We start from the raw sequence: 16,233 nt of genomic DNA, 5'->3' as shown, positions 1-16,233 counted from the left end.
TATGTCTTGACTTTTAAGTAGCTTCCAACATAAAGGTGAGCCAGACATGCAAAATTAAAATACACAACACCACAGATCGTTGTTTAGGGGGGAAGTGTATTCTTTGCTCAGTGGAATCAGAAGAAGAAAAATATGTGCTTAAAAAACCCCCCAAAAACCAAAAAAACCCAACTCTGGTCCCTACTCCAGGGCCTGGCACATAGAAGATGTCCCGTAAGTGCATTTGGAATAAGAGTAACACGAAAGGAAGCATTTAAGGCAAGCCTCACAACATCTTGCCAAAAATCCATCTTTTATCATAAACATACAGATTAAGTCAACAAGTAGTGGAGATGTCGCTCATCTCTTGAGGAAAAACGGCAGTGTGGGAGGGGGTGGAATCAAGTTTCAGCCAGGGAGGGAGGCAAACAGCAGCACCTGGAGAGTAGTCTCGTGCGGGCGGGGCGCGCAGGGGGAGGGGCGGAGAGGGGAAGGGGGAGGAGACTCTCGCGTCCCTGCCCCGCCTTCCCCCCCACCCCAAGGCGGCGGCGGCGGTGGCGGCGGCGGCGCAGGGCGGCAGCGAGGCTGTCTGTAGCATCTGCGGTAGCCCGCGCCGCCCCCTGGCCGAGGCTCACCCCCGGCGAGCCCGAGCCCAAGCACGGCAGGCAGCTCGCGGCGCGGCGGCACGGGGCCCCGGGAAAGTTCCCAGCGCGAGCGCCGAGATGCCGGGCAGCGACACGGCGCTCACCGTGGACCGGACCTACTCCGACCCGGGCCGGCACCACCGCTGCAAGAGCCGGGTGAGAGGCGCGCGCGGAGTGGCGGTGGGGGCGCCCGGCCGAGGGGCGAGGCCGGGTGGGCTTGGGCTCCCGCGGGAACGACGTCGCCCTGCGCGTTTCTCCGCCGCCCTCCCTCTCTTCCCGGCGGCCCCGAGTCCGGGCTTCCCCGCTCAGTTCGAGCTGACGGGCTTGGGAAGTGGGGAGTGGGAGCCCGGCCCGCGGTTCCGAGATCCCAGGTTCCCCTCCCGGGCGGGGGTGGCGCAAAGCACCGTCCGCCGTCCTCTTCCGCTCGTTGGTCCCAGCGCGCCCGGGTCTCCCCGACGGCCGGCGCTCCGCCGCCCTCTCTGCCAGGCAGCGCCCGCCGCGCGGTGGGGGACGCGAGGGGATCCCGCCATCCGCGGCACCGTGTTCGCGGAGGACGGCCGCCTTCCCTCTTTGTAAGCTCCGGTGCTGCCGCCGCGTCTCCGCAGCCGTCGGGGATTTCGGGCTCGGGGCTGGTGGCCGGAGCCCGCGCGCTGCGCGCGGCCGGAGCGCGGAGGGGCGGCGGACCAGCTTCCCGGTTTCCCGCGGCCGCTCTTCCCGGCTCTGCCCCAGTGAAAAGTCATTCTGCGCGCTGCCTCTTTAGAGTTTTTAGCCGTGCGGAGCCGGCGCCCTCTCCATTGTTTGCAGGGTAATTTGCTGTTGCTGATTTTGGCTGTGGGCGAAAATAGCTTTTCAGAGTATGCAGCGGAGACGAGCCGTACAGTGCTTGATCGTAGAGGGAGGCCTCAGCCTGAGCGCTGGTCCCTCGGGGATACCTTTATTCTCCTGAGGTGTTCAGTCGTCCAGGCTCAACACTTCGCTCTCCCCTTGGCTGATTGAAGTGCCGTTTAGAACAGCAGCTCCTCCACCCTGGCATTTGTTCGGGCGGGGGATACCTGGGGGTGTTCTTTGCTCTGACCGCCCACTTGTCCGATCTCAGCCTTTGAGTGCCAGCCTCCCTGCATCAAGTTCACGGAGGTAGGGTCGTGCTCGCATCGGTTAATCAGTTTAACAGAATGATTTAAATTTTTTCGGTTTAAATATATTTAGTGGAATAATATTTACCTCCTGCATCCAGTTCACTCTACCCTCCCCCCAAATAATTCTCTTAATCTTTTAAACTTTCTTTAAAAGTTCCATACAGTTTGTCATGAAAATAACTAGAAACTCCATTTGGAAGAAAACATTGATAAAAGATCTTTGGTTACCTACAGTTAGAAGTTTTTGGAGGGATGGCTGCTGGTGAATACAGTGTTAAATGCGAAGAAAGGTGAAGATCTTTTTCTAACGCGTTTGTAATTGGGAGGGGTGGCTCATAATGTTGTAGCTGACAGAAGAAATTTCAGATTTGAAAAAAATGTGGAAGCTGGGTTTCTCTTGTCACAACTGTGGTGATCTTCGCGTAAACAACAGGATTAGTAATCTTTGAGGGATGGATGGCTCACTGAGCCCATTTAAGCAATTTGGCAAAACTCACGGAACTTTCCAAAACTCACTCTTTTTACTACTGAGATGGAAAGTGGCAAAGCAGATGTGTAAGTCAGCTGAAGACTTTATCTCTCCTGTATCTGCCATTGTTCCATTTCCACAGCCATTTTTTCTGTTAAAGGACCGCAACCTTATGTGAAGGGTGTTTCTTATTTTGTTTAAAATTCTACCCACAGTATCAAACTACTACATTGTTTTGTTAGCATGGAGATACCTGGTTTTTATATAGACCGCGTATTAAAACTGAGTTAGACATTATATGTACTGATTATTCTAAATGAGCTTATTGGGCACATGAAATCTGGTGAGGGCTGGAAGAAATTGGATCAAAGAAGGCTAGAGCTTCAGTGGACAGGGATCACAGGTTCTACAGCACTGATGATGCTGAGATCCCCGTTTAAACTTCTTGACTGTCTGCTTTTAGGGTATTTATTGTTGAGACAGTGGGGAATAGAAAGAATGAGTGGCATTTTTGAAAACTCCTAAGAGCCTTTCTCAAGTGGGGCTGATGTAATTTTGATCTGTCCTGAAGGAAGCAATAAGTCTGCTGTAATGAAGGAAAGGTAGCAGTAAGTTTCCTGTGCAGCAGGTAGCCCATTAGATGATTCTAATTCCTCTTTTGTGGAACTCACTTAGATGTAGCTGTAAAGATTTATTTTCTTTACACTTAGAATGTATATAGTGCCGAGGGAAAACATCAAGTGGCACTAAGGTTTAATTTCTTGATGTCACCTTCTTGACTTAGCAATAAACCATCTAGTACAGGATTTAAAAATAACTTTTTTATGGACTCATTTGGTAAATGAGCTCCCCTAAAAACACTATAATGAGAACTGGAGGTGCATGTGAAGAGCTGATAAACTTTCAGAGATATGCAGATTCCTCCCAGGCAGGGGCTAAGACTATGAGATCAAGTTCTTGGTTACCGAACGGTCATTTTTTGAGTTCAAAATTGATACTTTGTTGAGAAAACAGGGAACATACACATCTCTCTTGCTGAGCTTGTTTAAGCCTTTGAGACTGGAATAATAATGAGGCAGTGTACTATTTTAACAGTGTACAAGTCTATTTTTACAGCCAGGTGGATTAACCTAAATTTTTCCCCCCTCAGTGAAAATTTAATATAACTGATGAATTCTGTGGTTGTCTCTAAGCTGACAAGTCAGGATCGTTCACATTTTTAAACTTCATCTGGGTAAAACTCAGAAATGGTACATGTTAAAACTCAATGCACTCAATGTAATATCCCTCTGCTTTAAAATAAAGAGCGTCTAATTAGAATCCTGCTTTCTTTTTTTATGTCCTAGATAGTTAAATCCTATTATCTTTTTGTTTATTTATATTTTAAAAATATTTATTTATTTGGCTGCACTGGGTCTTAGTTGCCGCACACGGGATCTTTAGTTGTGGCATGCGAACTCTTTGTTGCGGCATGTGGGATCTAGTTCCCTGACCAGGGATCAAACCCAGGCCCCCTGCATTGGGAGCATGGAGTCTTAGCCACTGGACTACCAGGGAAGTCCCCTATTATCTTTTTAAGAATGTAGGCAGTCTGCTTTCTAGACAGCGACTGGTCTTTATTCATCAATTATGTCTGAATCAAATTTTTGTTAGTCCTAACTTTAAATGTCCTAAAATACCATCTTCAGCCACTTGGGTATCGTGGTGAACAGCTGTGGCTCTGGGAGCAGAAGACTTGGATCGTATTCTGGCTCTTCACACTTCCCAGCTGGGTGACGGCTGTAGCAGGGTCTCACCTTTCTGAGCCTCCAGTTCCCCATCTATAAAAGGTGATAATAATCCCTACTTTGGGGAGTGATTATGAGTCTTCAATAAGAGAATTTGTAAAAACAATGGTTGTGTATACTCAGGTATTAGCTGTTTTTCTCCATATATGTAAGGTGGATAATTTTTTTTTTCTTGCTCTGTTGATACCACTAATCAGAACTGCTAGTTGTCCTGAGTGCCTGCCTTCCCCCCATCTCTAGTCTGTCAGCCATGCCATTGGATCTTTGACATTTCTCTGGAATTGGTTCCTTCCATGTTCCCCAGTTATCCCACCTTAGTTTAGCCACTTAAGACCTCAGGAAGAGATAACTGGTACGTTAGCTTCCTCTTTGGTCTCTGATGTCATCAGCTTCTATTCCATCTAGCCTGCCAGGACCAGACTGTTCTGTCTACAGAAGCACTTTCATTCGGCTAGCCCGCAGAAGACAGATTCTGTGCTAGCAGTGCTGCTTCCTAACCATGTCACCTTGGACCTTATAGTCATCCTAAGTCTTAGTTTCCTCTTCCACACCATAGAGGTGTTGTGAGTAATAAATGAGTAATGTCTAAAAATGCCAGGTCCACAGTGACAACTCAATAGATAGTGGCCAGTTTTTGTTATTACTATGTAAGACATATTCATAAGCTTGGAAATGAAAAGACTCTAATTTTGTGAATATAGAATATTTTCTGGCACTTTTAGCATTTGGTACCTCCCTCCATTGCACATTCCTCATCAATTGATTGTTTACATATTTATAAACTATAGACACTGGCACTTTGAGAGCAAGAAGTTTCATTCAGCAAATATTTGTGAGCACCTTCTCTGGGCTAGCTGCAGGCATCAGGAATATAAGGGTGAATGAAACAGTCTGGCCCCTCTGGAAACTTAGCATCTGGTGAGTGTATCTTATTTATACTTGTGGCCCCAGGAAATACCCTTCTCTTTTACAGGAGGAAGTGATGATAGTAAGTAGCCTCTAGCATCTGAAGTAAAACCTGTGTTGGGCATGGTTGCTACCTGTAGTACATCTTTATACATGCTGAGGTTTGGAAATTGATCCAGAATTGCACGATGAGTAATGGCCAGAGGCAGTCAGGAAGAAGCGGATGTCAGATCCCTTCTCACCATGGAAATGGTTGGGCAGTGGTGTAGTAAGTTGATGATCGCATGCTTACTCCCTGGGCAGGAACCAGAGTGAGTGGAAACTGAACTTCTGTTGTAGGTGACACTGACCTGGTGAAGTGGTAAGCTGAGTAAGTGTTGTGTGAGTACACTTTTAATCAGTGATTTGTTGTATTCTCAAGAGTTAGTTAAAGGAACGGTGAATAGATGAATGTCCAAGTCAGAATTTTCTTAAGTGCAACACGAACGATTGATGCGGTGCATGTTTTTTGAGCGATGCTTTGCTGCAGTCTCACCGGTTCTCCCTTTAGATCGGAGCGTACTGCAGTCCACCAGCATGCTTGCTTGTCACATCCACTGTAGAACACCAAAACAGCTCCTACCAAGTTGGATCGCAGGACTTCTTTGCTTCAGATCCACCGCCTGGATTTCCAGGGCTGCTCTTAAGGTCAGAAATCAACCTCATCTTTCTAGGTGGATATTGCCCAAGTCTTAACTTAGGAGAGGCTGTAGCTTTCAGCCCTGCTGTTTCTTAACTGTGTTTTCATGTTTTCAGCGGAGAGGCGGGTGGTGAGAGAGAAGAGAACCATGGATCACTGTACTGTGAATCAGAATGAGGACTTCACATTCCTCAGAAAAGGAATATCTTAGTTGTGCATGATCTGTGCATAATCCAGCTGCTTCCACTGACTTGGGGGAGGGAGATGCTACTTGAAGGAGAATGTAGTGTGTGTGTTGATTATTCCTCTGTAAGAAGGCAAAAAGTATGTAAATGAAGAAAAGAATGCAGCAATGGTGATAATAGCCAACGTGTACCAATTCCTTACTATACACCAGGCACAATATTAAGCACTTTAAATGCACTACCTCCTTTTTTTTTTATTTTATTTTTATTTTTATTTTTTTAATGCGGTTCGCAGACCTCTCACCGCTGTGGCCTCTCCCGTGCGTTGCGGAGCACAGGCTCCGGACGCGCAGGCTCAGCGGCCATAGCTGACGGGCTCAGCCGCTCGGCGGCATGTGGGATCCTCCCGCACCAGGGTTCGAACCCGTGCCCCCTGCATCGGCAGGCGGACTCTCAACCACTGCACCACCAGGGAAGCCCGCACTACCTCCTTAATCCTCACAATATCCTATTTATAGTTCCATTTTACGGATGAGGAAGTTAAGGCCCAGATGGGCTAAGTAATTTGTCCAAGGCCCTGTGGCTATTAGGAAATGGTGGAACCAGGGTTTGATGAACCCAGATCTAATAACAGAGCTGGCATTTTAACCACTTCCCAATCTTGTGCTTTTGAGCTGAGTATTGGAGAGCAGCTCAGTCTTACTTTATTTTATTTTTTTGTCTGCGTGCGGTCTTCATTGCTGCATGCGGGCTTTCTCTAGTTGCGGCGAGCTGGGGCTACTCTTCTCACTGCGGTGGCTTCTCTTGTTGCGGAGCGTGGGCTCTAGGCGCGCGGGCTTCAGTAGTTGCAGCACGTGGGCTCAGCAGTTGGGGCACACAGGCCCTAGAGCGCAGGCTTAGTAGTTGTGGCACACAGGCTCAGTTGCTCCGCGGCATGTGGGATCTTCCCGACCAGGGATCAGACCCGTGTCCCCTGCATTGGCAGGTGGACTCCTAACCACTGCGCCACCAGGGAAGTACGAGCAGTTCAGTCCTAATAAACCTGCTGATTGCTTGGGGATGGATTGCTCAACTTCCACAGGGCGCCCAGCCAAAATTGTGCGCTCGGGGTTCTTAGGACACAGCACCTTGCCAGTGCTTTGCAGATAGTTGTATGTTCCCAGTAAGCATTTGGAGAATGCACGATTTATGAACTTTTTATAATGCCTAAGATGTAAGAATTTTGACAGTAGTTGGGGACATCTTCAAGGCTGTTAAATAAGCTTATGATTTAAAGACATTGTCAAGGAATCTTCTACCTGGTCTTTGGTCTCTGGAGGATGAGCAGTTGAAGAACACAACGAGGGTCGTTCCTCCTTGTGACAACTGAGTCACGTTCTGGCCTCACAGGATCTCCCTGTAGGACTTGAACTTCACTGAGCTGAAGGCATACGCTTCTCATACTTAAGGCAGAGGGTTGGTAACTTAGACTCAAAGGTTTTACCGTGTTAGAACTGAAGGAGAATTCAGACATTAACTCCAGACCATTCCACTTGCAGAAGTAGGAAAGGGACATCCAGCCAGACTGTAACCGGTGAAATTACGTAACTAATACAGACTGATTAGGACTAACCATTATACCAGCTTCTCTCTTAGAAGAGAATTTCTTTAAAGAAAACTGCTTAAAACATTGTTAAATACCAAGTTAATTGCTAAGTTACGTGTGATAAACATCTCAAAATTGAACTCGGGTGAAATGGGAATTTCTAACTATTTTCAGTAGAGAATTAATTGATGAACAGATTTAAAATTTTGTGATTTTTAGGTGAAAAAGGCTGACTTTGAATGATTTAGTGTTGGGCCATTATCCTTCTGAATTTATTTCTAGATTTTTGGTGGGGCTGGAGTGAAGAGGAGGGGTAACAGTTCATATATCAAACTACTTAGCTGCACTGGATCTGCCGCCACTTTTTAAAAATTATCTTTTCTGAGGTCACTTTTATTGTCATTTTTTTTTTTTCAAAATAAAGTTTTGAGAAGTGAGTTCATCTTTGTCTGACCTTCTACCTGTTGGGTGAGGGTACTGGGAAAAAACATACACCACATGCAGAAGTCTTGGAATATATCATATACGGACTTCACTTAGAATTCATCCCCAGTCTTCTGTCACCTCTGAAGCTCTCCGTTCCTGTGAGTCTCTTTTGAGAGCATCTTCCAGCACCAAGTGGCTTTGGTATATATAATTTCCATATAACAGAGCCTGTAAACACAAACCGAAAACATCATCTGGTTCTTCGCTGAAGAAATAGTCATGTGCTGCAACCCCGGGGGAAGACGGGGATGGGGTCCATCGGCCTTTTGAGAGATGGCACGTCCAGTGCCCATCCCAGGGACATGCCTCCCTGAGTGAAAGTGTGTGTGGTTCCTGTCTTAACATGCTGACTTGAGAGCCCAACCTAGGTGCGGCTTTACCCCAGCGTACCCAGATGTTCCACAGGCACCTCGAGGTCTGTGTGTCAGACTTAACTCGTTCTCTCCAATCCCCCGCAATTCCTGATGAATACTTTTCCCATACAGCCAGCCCCCAAACTGGATGCATGGGAAGCCCTGTCAATCAGCCCCCCTCGTCCACCACATCCAGTGGTTTACTTCTTAAATTTTCTCAACCACTTTTTCCTTTTTATCCCCAACCTCACTTAACGCAGTTTACTTCTAGATTTGAGGGCTGGAGTGAAGGGTTCAGAGTCTGGACTTTGGAGCCAAGCTGGAATGTCAGCTTCTCCACCTACCAGCTGTGTGAATGACTGTGAGAAGTGGCATTGGGAAACCCATCACAGCGTTTGTTGTTCTGACATTGAGTCATTCTTTGTCTACCGCAGAGTTCCCCAGACTTCACTCATTCCCACGCCTCCTACTAACAGCTTCGGGCCACCTGTACCCTTATTTACTTAATATTTCTAAATCAATTCACTCCTTAAAATTTTATCTTTACAGTATCCATGTGACTACTCTAGCTGAATACTGCCTGGGCCTCTGAGGCCTGCAGCACCAGATGAAAAAGATTAGCAAATGCGGGAGCTTTGTTCGGGAGCTGTTAGTGCAGAACAAGACTTTCTCCTGGACTGAAGCAGCTGTGTTGGATTGAGGACTGTTTTCAAGGGACTGACTCGCTCCCGGTGATTCTGCGTGTTTAACGCTTTCATTTTTGTCCTCCTAAAATGATTCAGAATCATTGAGGAAAACACTGGTGTTCATGTATCATCTCCCTTCCTTTATGAAACAGTTCTCTTAGACCGTTTGCCTAGAAAATGCTTAGAAATATATATATTTTCTTCTCATGGATTGTGAAAATTTGAATAATTGAATGTTTTGGGATGAACAGAAGTGCACCTTGTTGAGTTGAAGGCAGTCTTGTCTGCGTAGGGATACTTGGGAGAGGTTGGGAAAACAAGAGTTGTGTTCCAGGCTGTGCTTCTGGTCTTCCCATGACCGAGGGAAGGCCTGAGGCTAAAGAATGGATATCCAGAAGATGCGGATTCTTTGGGAGATTCAGGCAAGGACAGAAAGTGGGTGGAGAAGAAATTTAAGCTGTGTGTTTCTCTGAAGTAAAGTTGAATCTAATTAAGCTGTATCTGTAGGCTTGTTGTAACGTAAGGAAACTAAATGATGCCTTGAGCTGCATCCTTTCTCAGAAAATCTGATATAAGCACTTGTCCAAAAATAAAGTCTGCCCTTAGTGAAAGCTATGCTTCAACACCTCGGTATATTTACTCATGTGTGTGCAAGTGTGTGTTGGGACCGAAAGTCCCTCTTTCTCTGTCTTTGTAAAGATGTTGTCATAATCCAGAAGGCTTGGCACTTGGCTTCAGTGGCATACTATTTTAATCTCACTAATTGGAACAGGTGGCCTCGATTTGAGACTGAATCACTAGTTGGCATCGATTTTAGTTTATCTGAACATATGAGGCCCATTCAGTAAGAGCTGTTCAGGCTGTGCATTGGCATCAGGCAAAGTGCTCGAAAGCTTCAACCATTAAAAGCACAGGAGACAGAGGAGGGTTGAAGAAATGCAGTCGAATAGTTTGCTGCTTTGACTCCATTCTTATATATTGGGTGAAGAGCTGTAAAGGAACGTGGTTAAGGAAAGCTTGTCTAGATGCTTGAGACATCTGCTTGTAAATATTTCTCCAAGTGAGGAAGATGTCTTATGTACGTCCTTTGAATCCACCCCACAAGCTGGCATGTTTCAAGAGGACTTCATGCTGTCCTCCTGGCTCTGTAGGTCTCAGCACCTCGACAGGCGTGAGGTGAAGGGGTGTGCCTGGGCGACTCAGCTTACCGCAAGTGCTCAAGTTGAGGTACCTTAAGACACCTCTCGTGAAATCATGCATGGTCTCCTGATCATGAGCTTCTCCAGCTGGACCACTGCTTTATTTTTAGAGTAACTGTATGCTTTGCATAGTGTCTTGTCAATATCTTGCTTTAAATCCTGCAGCAGGACAGAATCCCAGCTTCTTACCCTGACACCAGAGCCTCTTCGTCTGACCTTTGTCTTTCTCCCTCTCTCTGCCCTTGAGCTCTGGTCTCCTTTCTTTGTGGGCTCCCATGCCTCCCCTTTCTGCCTTGGGCACTTGCTTCATCCTCTCACATGGGGATGGTTATGTTTTTTATCCAGACATGGAGCCTGGTACATAGTTGGGGCTTGTGAATACTGACCGAATGAGTGGATGTGGGTATGCTCTACAGGACTTCAGAAGCTGGAAAGTGTATTCTACTCTTGATCCGTATCAGTGCAGATTAATCGACCTTGTTATAATTGCTGTACAGGACTCCACTATATGGGTATTCCATAATTTATTTAACCATTTCCTTATTAAAGGATACTTGTATTACTTCCAATCTTTGATTATTATAGGCACCTCATTGACTGCCCTTGGCATGCTTCTTTTCCCACGCGTGAAGAATATGTTAATAGGCTAAATTCTTAAACGTGGGATTGTTCATCAAAGGGTGTGTGTGTTTTAAATCATGCTATTGTGAAATTGAACACCGCCCCTGTGCAGCAGAGGGCGAAACTGATACAGTTTATGTTACGGTCAGTGTATGAACATGCCTCAGCTCACATCTTTCCGACACACAGTGTACTGTCAAGTTTGTTGAACTTCACCAATCTGGTAGGTGAAAACTGGTACCTCATTTTAATTTATATTTTTCCTGATACGAATGAGGTTGATTATAGTTTTAAATTTTTATTTTGAAATAATTACAGACCCACAGGAAGTTGCAAAAAAATAGTACAGAAATGTCCGTGTACCACCCCTCTACCCAACCCAGATTCTCCCAAGGGTTACATCTTATGTAATTGTAGTACAATGTGTTAATTATATTTTCACACACTTAAAAAACGTTTGTCTTTATTGTGAACTACCTGTTTATATATTCTGGCCAGTTATCTATTGGGTTATTCATCTCTTAGTTTGATTTGTAGAAGTTTCTTATTAAATAGGTTGTTTGCACCTACATTTTTTCCAGTTTGTCATTTCTGACTGTTAATTTTCTACTGTTGCATAACAAATTACTACAAATCTAGCAACTTAAAACAACACCCATTTATCATCTCACGGTTTCCATGGGCCAAGAGTCCAGACCCAGCTTACCTGCATCCTCTGGTCAGTTTCATCAGCCTAAAATCAAGGTGTCAGCCAGGCCCACAGTTTTGTCTGAGGCTTGGAATACTTTTCCAAGCTCACTGGTTGTTTACCCAGTTAAGTTCCTTGCAGCTGTAGGACTGAGGCCCTCAGCCCCCAGAGGCTGCCTACTATTCCCTGCCATGTGGCCCTCTCCACAACGTGCTAGGCTGTTTCTTCAAGGCCAATAGGAGAGCGTCTCTGTTGCACTACCTCCAGACAAGGGCTCTTTTAGAGGGCTCACCTGATAGGCCAGGCCCACTCAGTTATTCCATCTTTTGATGAACTAAAATCAACTGATTAGGAACCTTAATTAAATCTGCAAAATTCTTTCACCCTTGCCATGTAATGTAACCTAATTATGGGAGTAAAATCCCATCATAGTCACACGTCTTGCTCATATACAAGGAGAGGTTATCTGACAGGGTGTATACACCAGTGGGTAGGAATCTTGGGGGCTCTCTTAGAATTCTGCCTTCCACACTGATTTAATGACACGTTGTGTGTGTATAGAGCTAGCATATACCAAACACCAAATAAATATTAACCAGACTTTGCCATGAAGAAATTTTAAAATTTTAGGGCTTACAGGTTTGTGTCATTCTTAGACTGGCCTTCCAGATTTTAAGAGCCTTTAAAAAACCAAAACACCATGTTTTTTAAATACGTTTTATGATTTTTGTTTTTATGTATTTTAATCTTGATCCAGTTAGAATTTGATTCTCTTTAAGATGTCTACACATAAATGACATAGTTATCCCTGCACCATTTTTTGCATAGTTACTTCTCTTTAAAAATACACTGCTGTCCATATGTAGAGTTTCATTTTTATAAATTTCTTTCTCCTGTTTTAAAAGTATTGAATCAAAGGTTATAATTTTGGTTCATGTATTCTGGGTTGATATCCCCCCTCCCTCCCACACCGTCATCCAGGATTTGAAATGAGCATTTTGAGAACTGTAGCTCATGCATTTAGAAACTTTCAACAGGCATGATTCCAGTATCACCTACTGTAAGGAAAGACCAAAAGGTAAAGGAGAAGAGATGGTAAAGTTTGTCATTTAAAAAAAAAATTTGCTTTCAATTCTTTTGAAGTAGATGTTACCTCTCAACAAGTTCTACATATTCTTTACAGTATAAAGAGTATGTGTTGTTGTTTCCTAAGCCCTCTGTGCTGCCTTAATCATTGTGGTCCACCATCCTAGCTCTGGAGATGAAAGAGCAGGAATGACTTTCAGCAGACTACTTTCAAGCTTGTGGCCCTCTCACTTAGTAAGCATATATAGCACCCTTATGCTGTCCTCAGTACTAGGAATTTAAGTTGGTTTATGACTCATGTTAAAATAAATAAAACAAGATTTCATGTTTGTAGGTAATGAGCTGTTGCTTTGTTTGGCTTAATTATCCTTATTTGTAGGTTACCCCTGTGGCTTGTTAATATCAGTAGATGTTTAGGGGTTGTTCTGTGCACCTAAGTTAATTATTGAGAGGTTCACATGGCTTATAATCCCTGTGTCTGACACAGAGGGAGGTTGAAACTGTTGATTGTGCCCGGAAATGAACACTTTAACATTTCATAAGCTGACCCAAGAGCATGTTAATGGTGGAATGAGTGTGCTTTTATTACGTGTATTTTCATTTTGGAAAGGCACTGTGCTTGTCAGAACCTCCTGACTTAAGCAAATTATCAAGTACTATTGTTGTATAAAGCCAGACAAAATTTACCTCATGTGCTGAGCGGTTTAGAGGTACTCACTGAATTGGCATCTGTTGGCTATGTGGGCACCAGAATTAAAGTGAGAGTCTTCTTTCATTCAGGTGGCTCATTTATGTCCTGTTACGACCTGGGGAGCCATGAGGGCTCTTACTTAACACCAAATCATTTTCTGTTTCTAATATCCCGAAGTGTTCCTACTGTTTGGGTAGGTGGGAACATTAAGTTCTGTCGAGAAAGTCGACTAGCACTCTGGCCATTTAAAATGGTCTAATAGCAAGAAAATTTTTAAAGTACTCAGGGCTCGAATTAAGCTCTTATTTTTTTTTTTTTTTTGCGGTACGCGGGCCTCTCACTGTTGTGGCCTCTCCCATTGCGGAGCACAGGCTCCGGACACGCAGGCTCAGCGGCCATGGCTCACGGGCCCAGCCGCTCCGCGGCATGTGGGATCTTCCCAGACCGGGGCACGAACCCATGTCCCCTGCATCGGCAGGTGGACTCTCAACCACTGCGCCACCAGGGAAGCCCTAAGCTCTTATTTTTTAAAAATATTGATTTGTTTATTTGGTTGCGCTGGGTCTTAGTTGTGGCAGATGGGCTCCTTAGTTGCGGCAGGTGGGCTCCTTAGTTGTGGGTCACCAGCTCCTTAGTTGTGACATGTATGTGGGTTCTAGTTCCCTGACCAGGGATTGAACCTGGGCCCCCTGCATTGGGAACGCAGAGTCTTAACCACTGTGCCACCAGAGAAGTCCCTAAGCTCTTATTTTTAAAGAAGGAGTTAAAAGGAGAGCTCTTCAGCCTTGTGCTGTTTAAAGGATGGTTTTGCAACTGAGCCCACCATTCCAACAGACATATTTTGAAACTTTTCTTTGGGCAAATAGATGAATGAAATAATCTTGTATTTATGTAGCTTCCTTTAAATTAACGTTGATGCCTTCTCAGCCTTCATTTTTGAAATAATTTGTTGCAAATTTGGGGTGATTTTAATGGTAACAGATTTGCTGAATAAGAATAATACATATATTGTTGAAAGACAGAGATACTAAATCTGTATACAAAGATTATTTTATTTTGTGATACTTTGGACATTTCAGAAATCACAATTACTTTGTTAGTAAATAATTCTTTAAAGTAATTGCTCCTTAGTTTATTTGTACAGTAGCCTAAAATGAGCCTGGATGTTTTTCTAGGGCAGCTAGCTTATTAAACTCTCAGTGGATTTTAATTTTCTTAAGTTTATGCTTGCTTTGCTTGTTAAATTTAATTTAAGGTTGAAGTTAATGTCCTATGGAAGTAAATGCAGTGACATCAGATTCCAAAATTATAAGGTAATGAAATGGCCCATCAGAAACCGCAACTTACACCATATTTTAAAAGTAAACCAGGGAAGGATGTTCTGAGCATGAGGAAAACCTGTGTCAAATCATTAACCAAAGTTCTGGTTAAATAGTAGACAACTTTATTTTTAATTAGTAAATGCTTCAGATATGGAGAAGACCTTTTTTTAAAGTGTGGTGCTCATAGACCTACCTCCTAGATGTAACAGATGTTAACATTTTGCCATGTTTACACCAGATTTCTGTCACTTGTTTTTAAGAGATAAATGGTCCCAGATACAATGTCTGGATGTCTTCTCCCTTCCTATTTCCTCAGAGGTCTCTGTAAGCTGAATTTGTTGTGTTTCATTCCTTTGTATGTTTTTATACATTGCGAGAATCCGTAAGCAATGTATAGTTTGTATTTTGGATTAAATATTTATATAAATGCAATCTTTTGTAACTGGTTATTTTTTCCAACATGGTGTTTATACACTTATTCAACTTCATTTCCATTTTTTACTGCTGTACATTATTTCAGTATATGAGTAAACCAGAGTCTGTTGATAGCCATTCTCCTAATGGTGGACAGGCAGGTTGATTCTGAGAAGGTCTGTATACTTGTGGGAGGGTTTCTCTAGGAAAGATACTTAGAAGTGACATTCCTGGGGCAGAGGAAAAAGAATATCTTCAACCTTACCATCTATTCTTAAATGGCTTTGTCAAGTAACTTTATTTACAGGAGTGATTTCTTAAAGTCATGTTTTAATATTTGTCATAGAAGATTTTCATAATGATGTTAGATTTTATGTAGCTGTTGCATAGTATTTGTTTAAAGTTTGTACACATTTTAAGTTTTTCTGAAAGCACATATAAAGTTATTTTGAGTTTGCTAGTAGGCAGTTTTTTGGACCACGCCAAGAACTTAAGCATCTATACTCTCGTTAATGTCTATCAAAGCTCTTGTTTTAGAATTAAAGCCATCAGTTTATAGAAGTATATTCACTGACATGTCAAGAGGTCATGCTTTTACGTTGATTGAAAAAGTTTTCAAAATATGTGCAAAGAAGATACCATTTTTGTTTGTAAAGTGGCACATACAAATAGAACGTGAATAAAGCTAGCAGAAGTGAGTAGTTCTGCTGGCAGTGTGACAAGGGCTTACGTGGGTTACGATAATTTTTACAACAGTACCAAAAAGTAGGTACAGTTATCCTCATTTTATGGATGAAGAACTGAGGCTCAAACAGGGGTAAATAACTCAAGCATGATCATACCGGTAAGAAATGGAAAGGCTGGAACTTGAACCCCGATTGGTCTGCCTTCATGAGCCTTTGCCTCTAACCATGAGGCAGAACTGCAACAACCGCTGAAAGGATAGTGACATAGAAACCCAAATCTAGACACTGGTTACCTCTGGGTAAGTAGAGCGTTGGGTGCTTTATTTTTCTTCCGCTGGCTTTTTGGTATTTTCATAGCTTTTCTAAAACAAACATTGTTTTGCAGTTAAATCTAGCTAAATGATGAGCAGCCTTTGTCCTGAAAAGGAGAAGATAAATCACAGTAATGCTATAACTTTCTCATTTACTCTTTGTTTTGCCCCAGGTCTGGGGAAGGGTCAGTGGTCAAGACTTGTGACCCCAGGGACAGAAACCAGTAGCAGCGCTGCATTGTAGGTCCCACGCTGCACACCCTAGAGCATGGATCTAGAATTCCCTGGCTTTCTTCCTAGGCAGGGATGATTTGAAGCAG

The 16,233-nt window shown here is 43.8% G+C and overlaps 1 protein-coding gene across 1 annotated transcript in view; it reads left to right on the top strand.

Moving 5' to 3' along the window:
• Positions 1–671: 671 nt before the first annotated feature.
• TMCC3 (transmembrane and coiled-coil domain family 3) overlaps positions 672–16,233 on the top strand; it is a 68,920-nt gene continuing 53,358 nt past the window's right edge. The window contains exon 1 of the mRNA XM_082850173.1: positions 672–779. Coding sequence (XP_082706299.1) covers positions 702–779 — 78 coding nt within the window. The 5' untranslated portion in view covers positions 672–701. The remainder of the gene's footprint in view (positions 780–16,233) is intronic.

The sequence above is a fragment of the Leucopleurus acutus genome (assembly GCF_964270905.1).
Source record: "Leucopleurus acutus genome assembly, chromosome: 11".
Taxonomy (NCBI): domain Eukaryota; kingdom Metazoa; phylum Chordata; class Mammalia; order Artiodactyla; family Delphinidae; genus Leucopleurus; species Leucopleurus acutus.
Note: the sequence above shows the minus strand (reverse complement) of the source record. Positions and strands in the feature narration are given on the sequence as shown.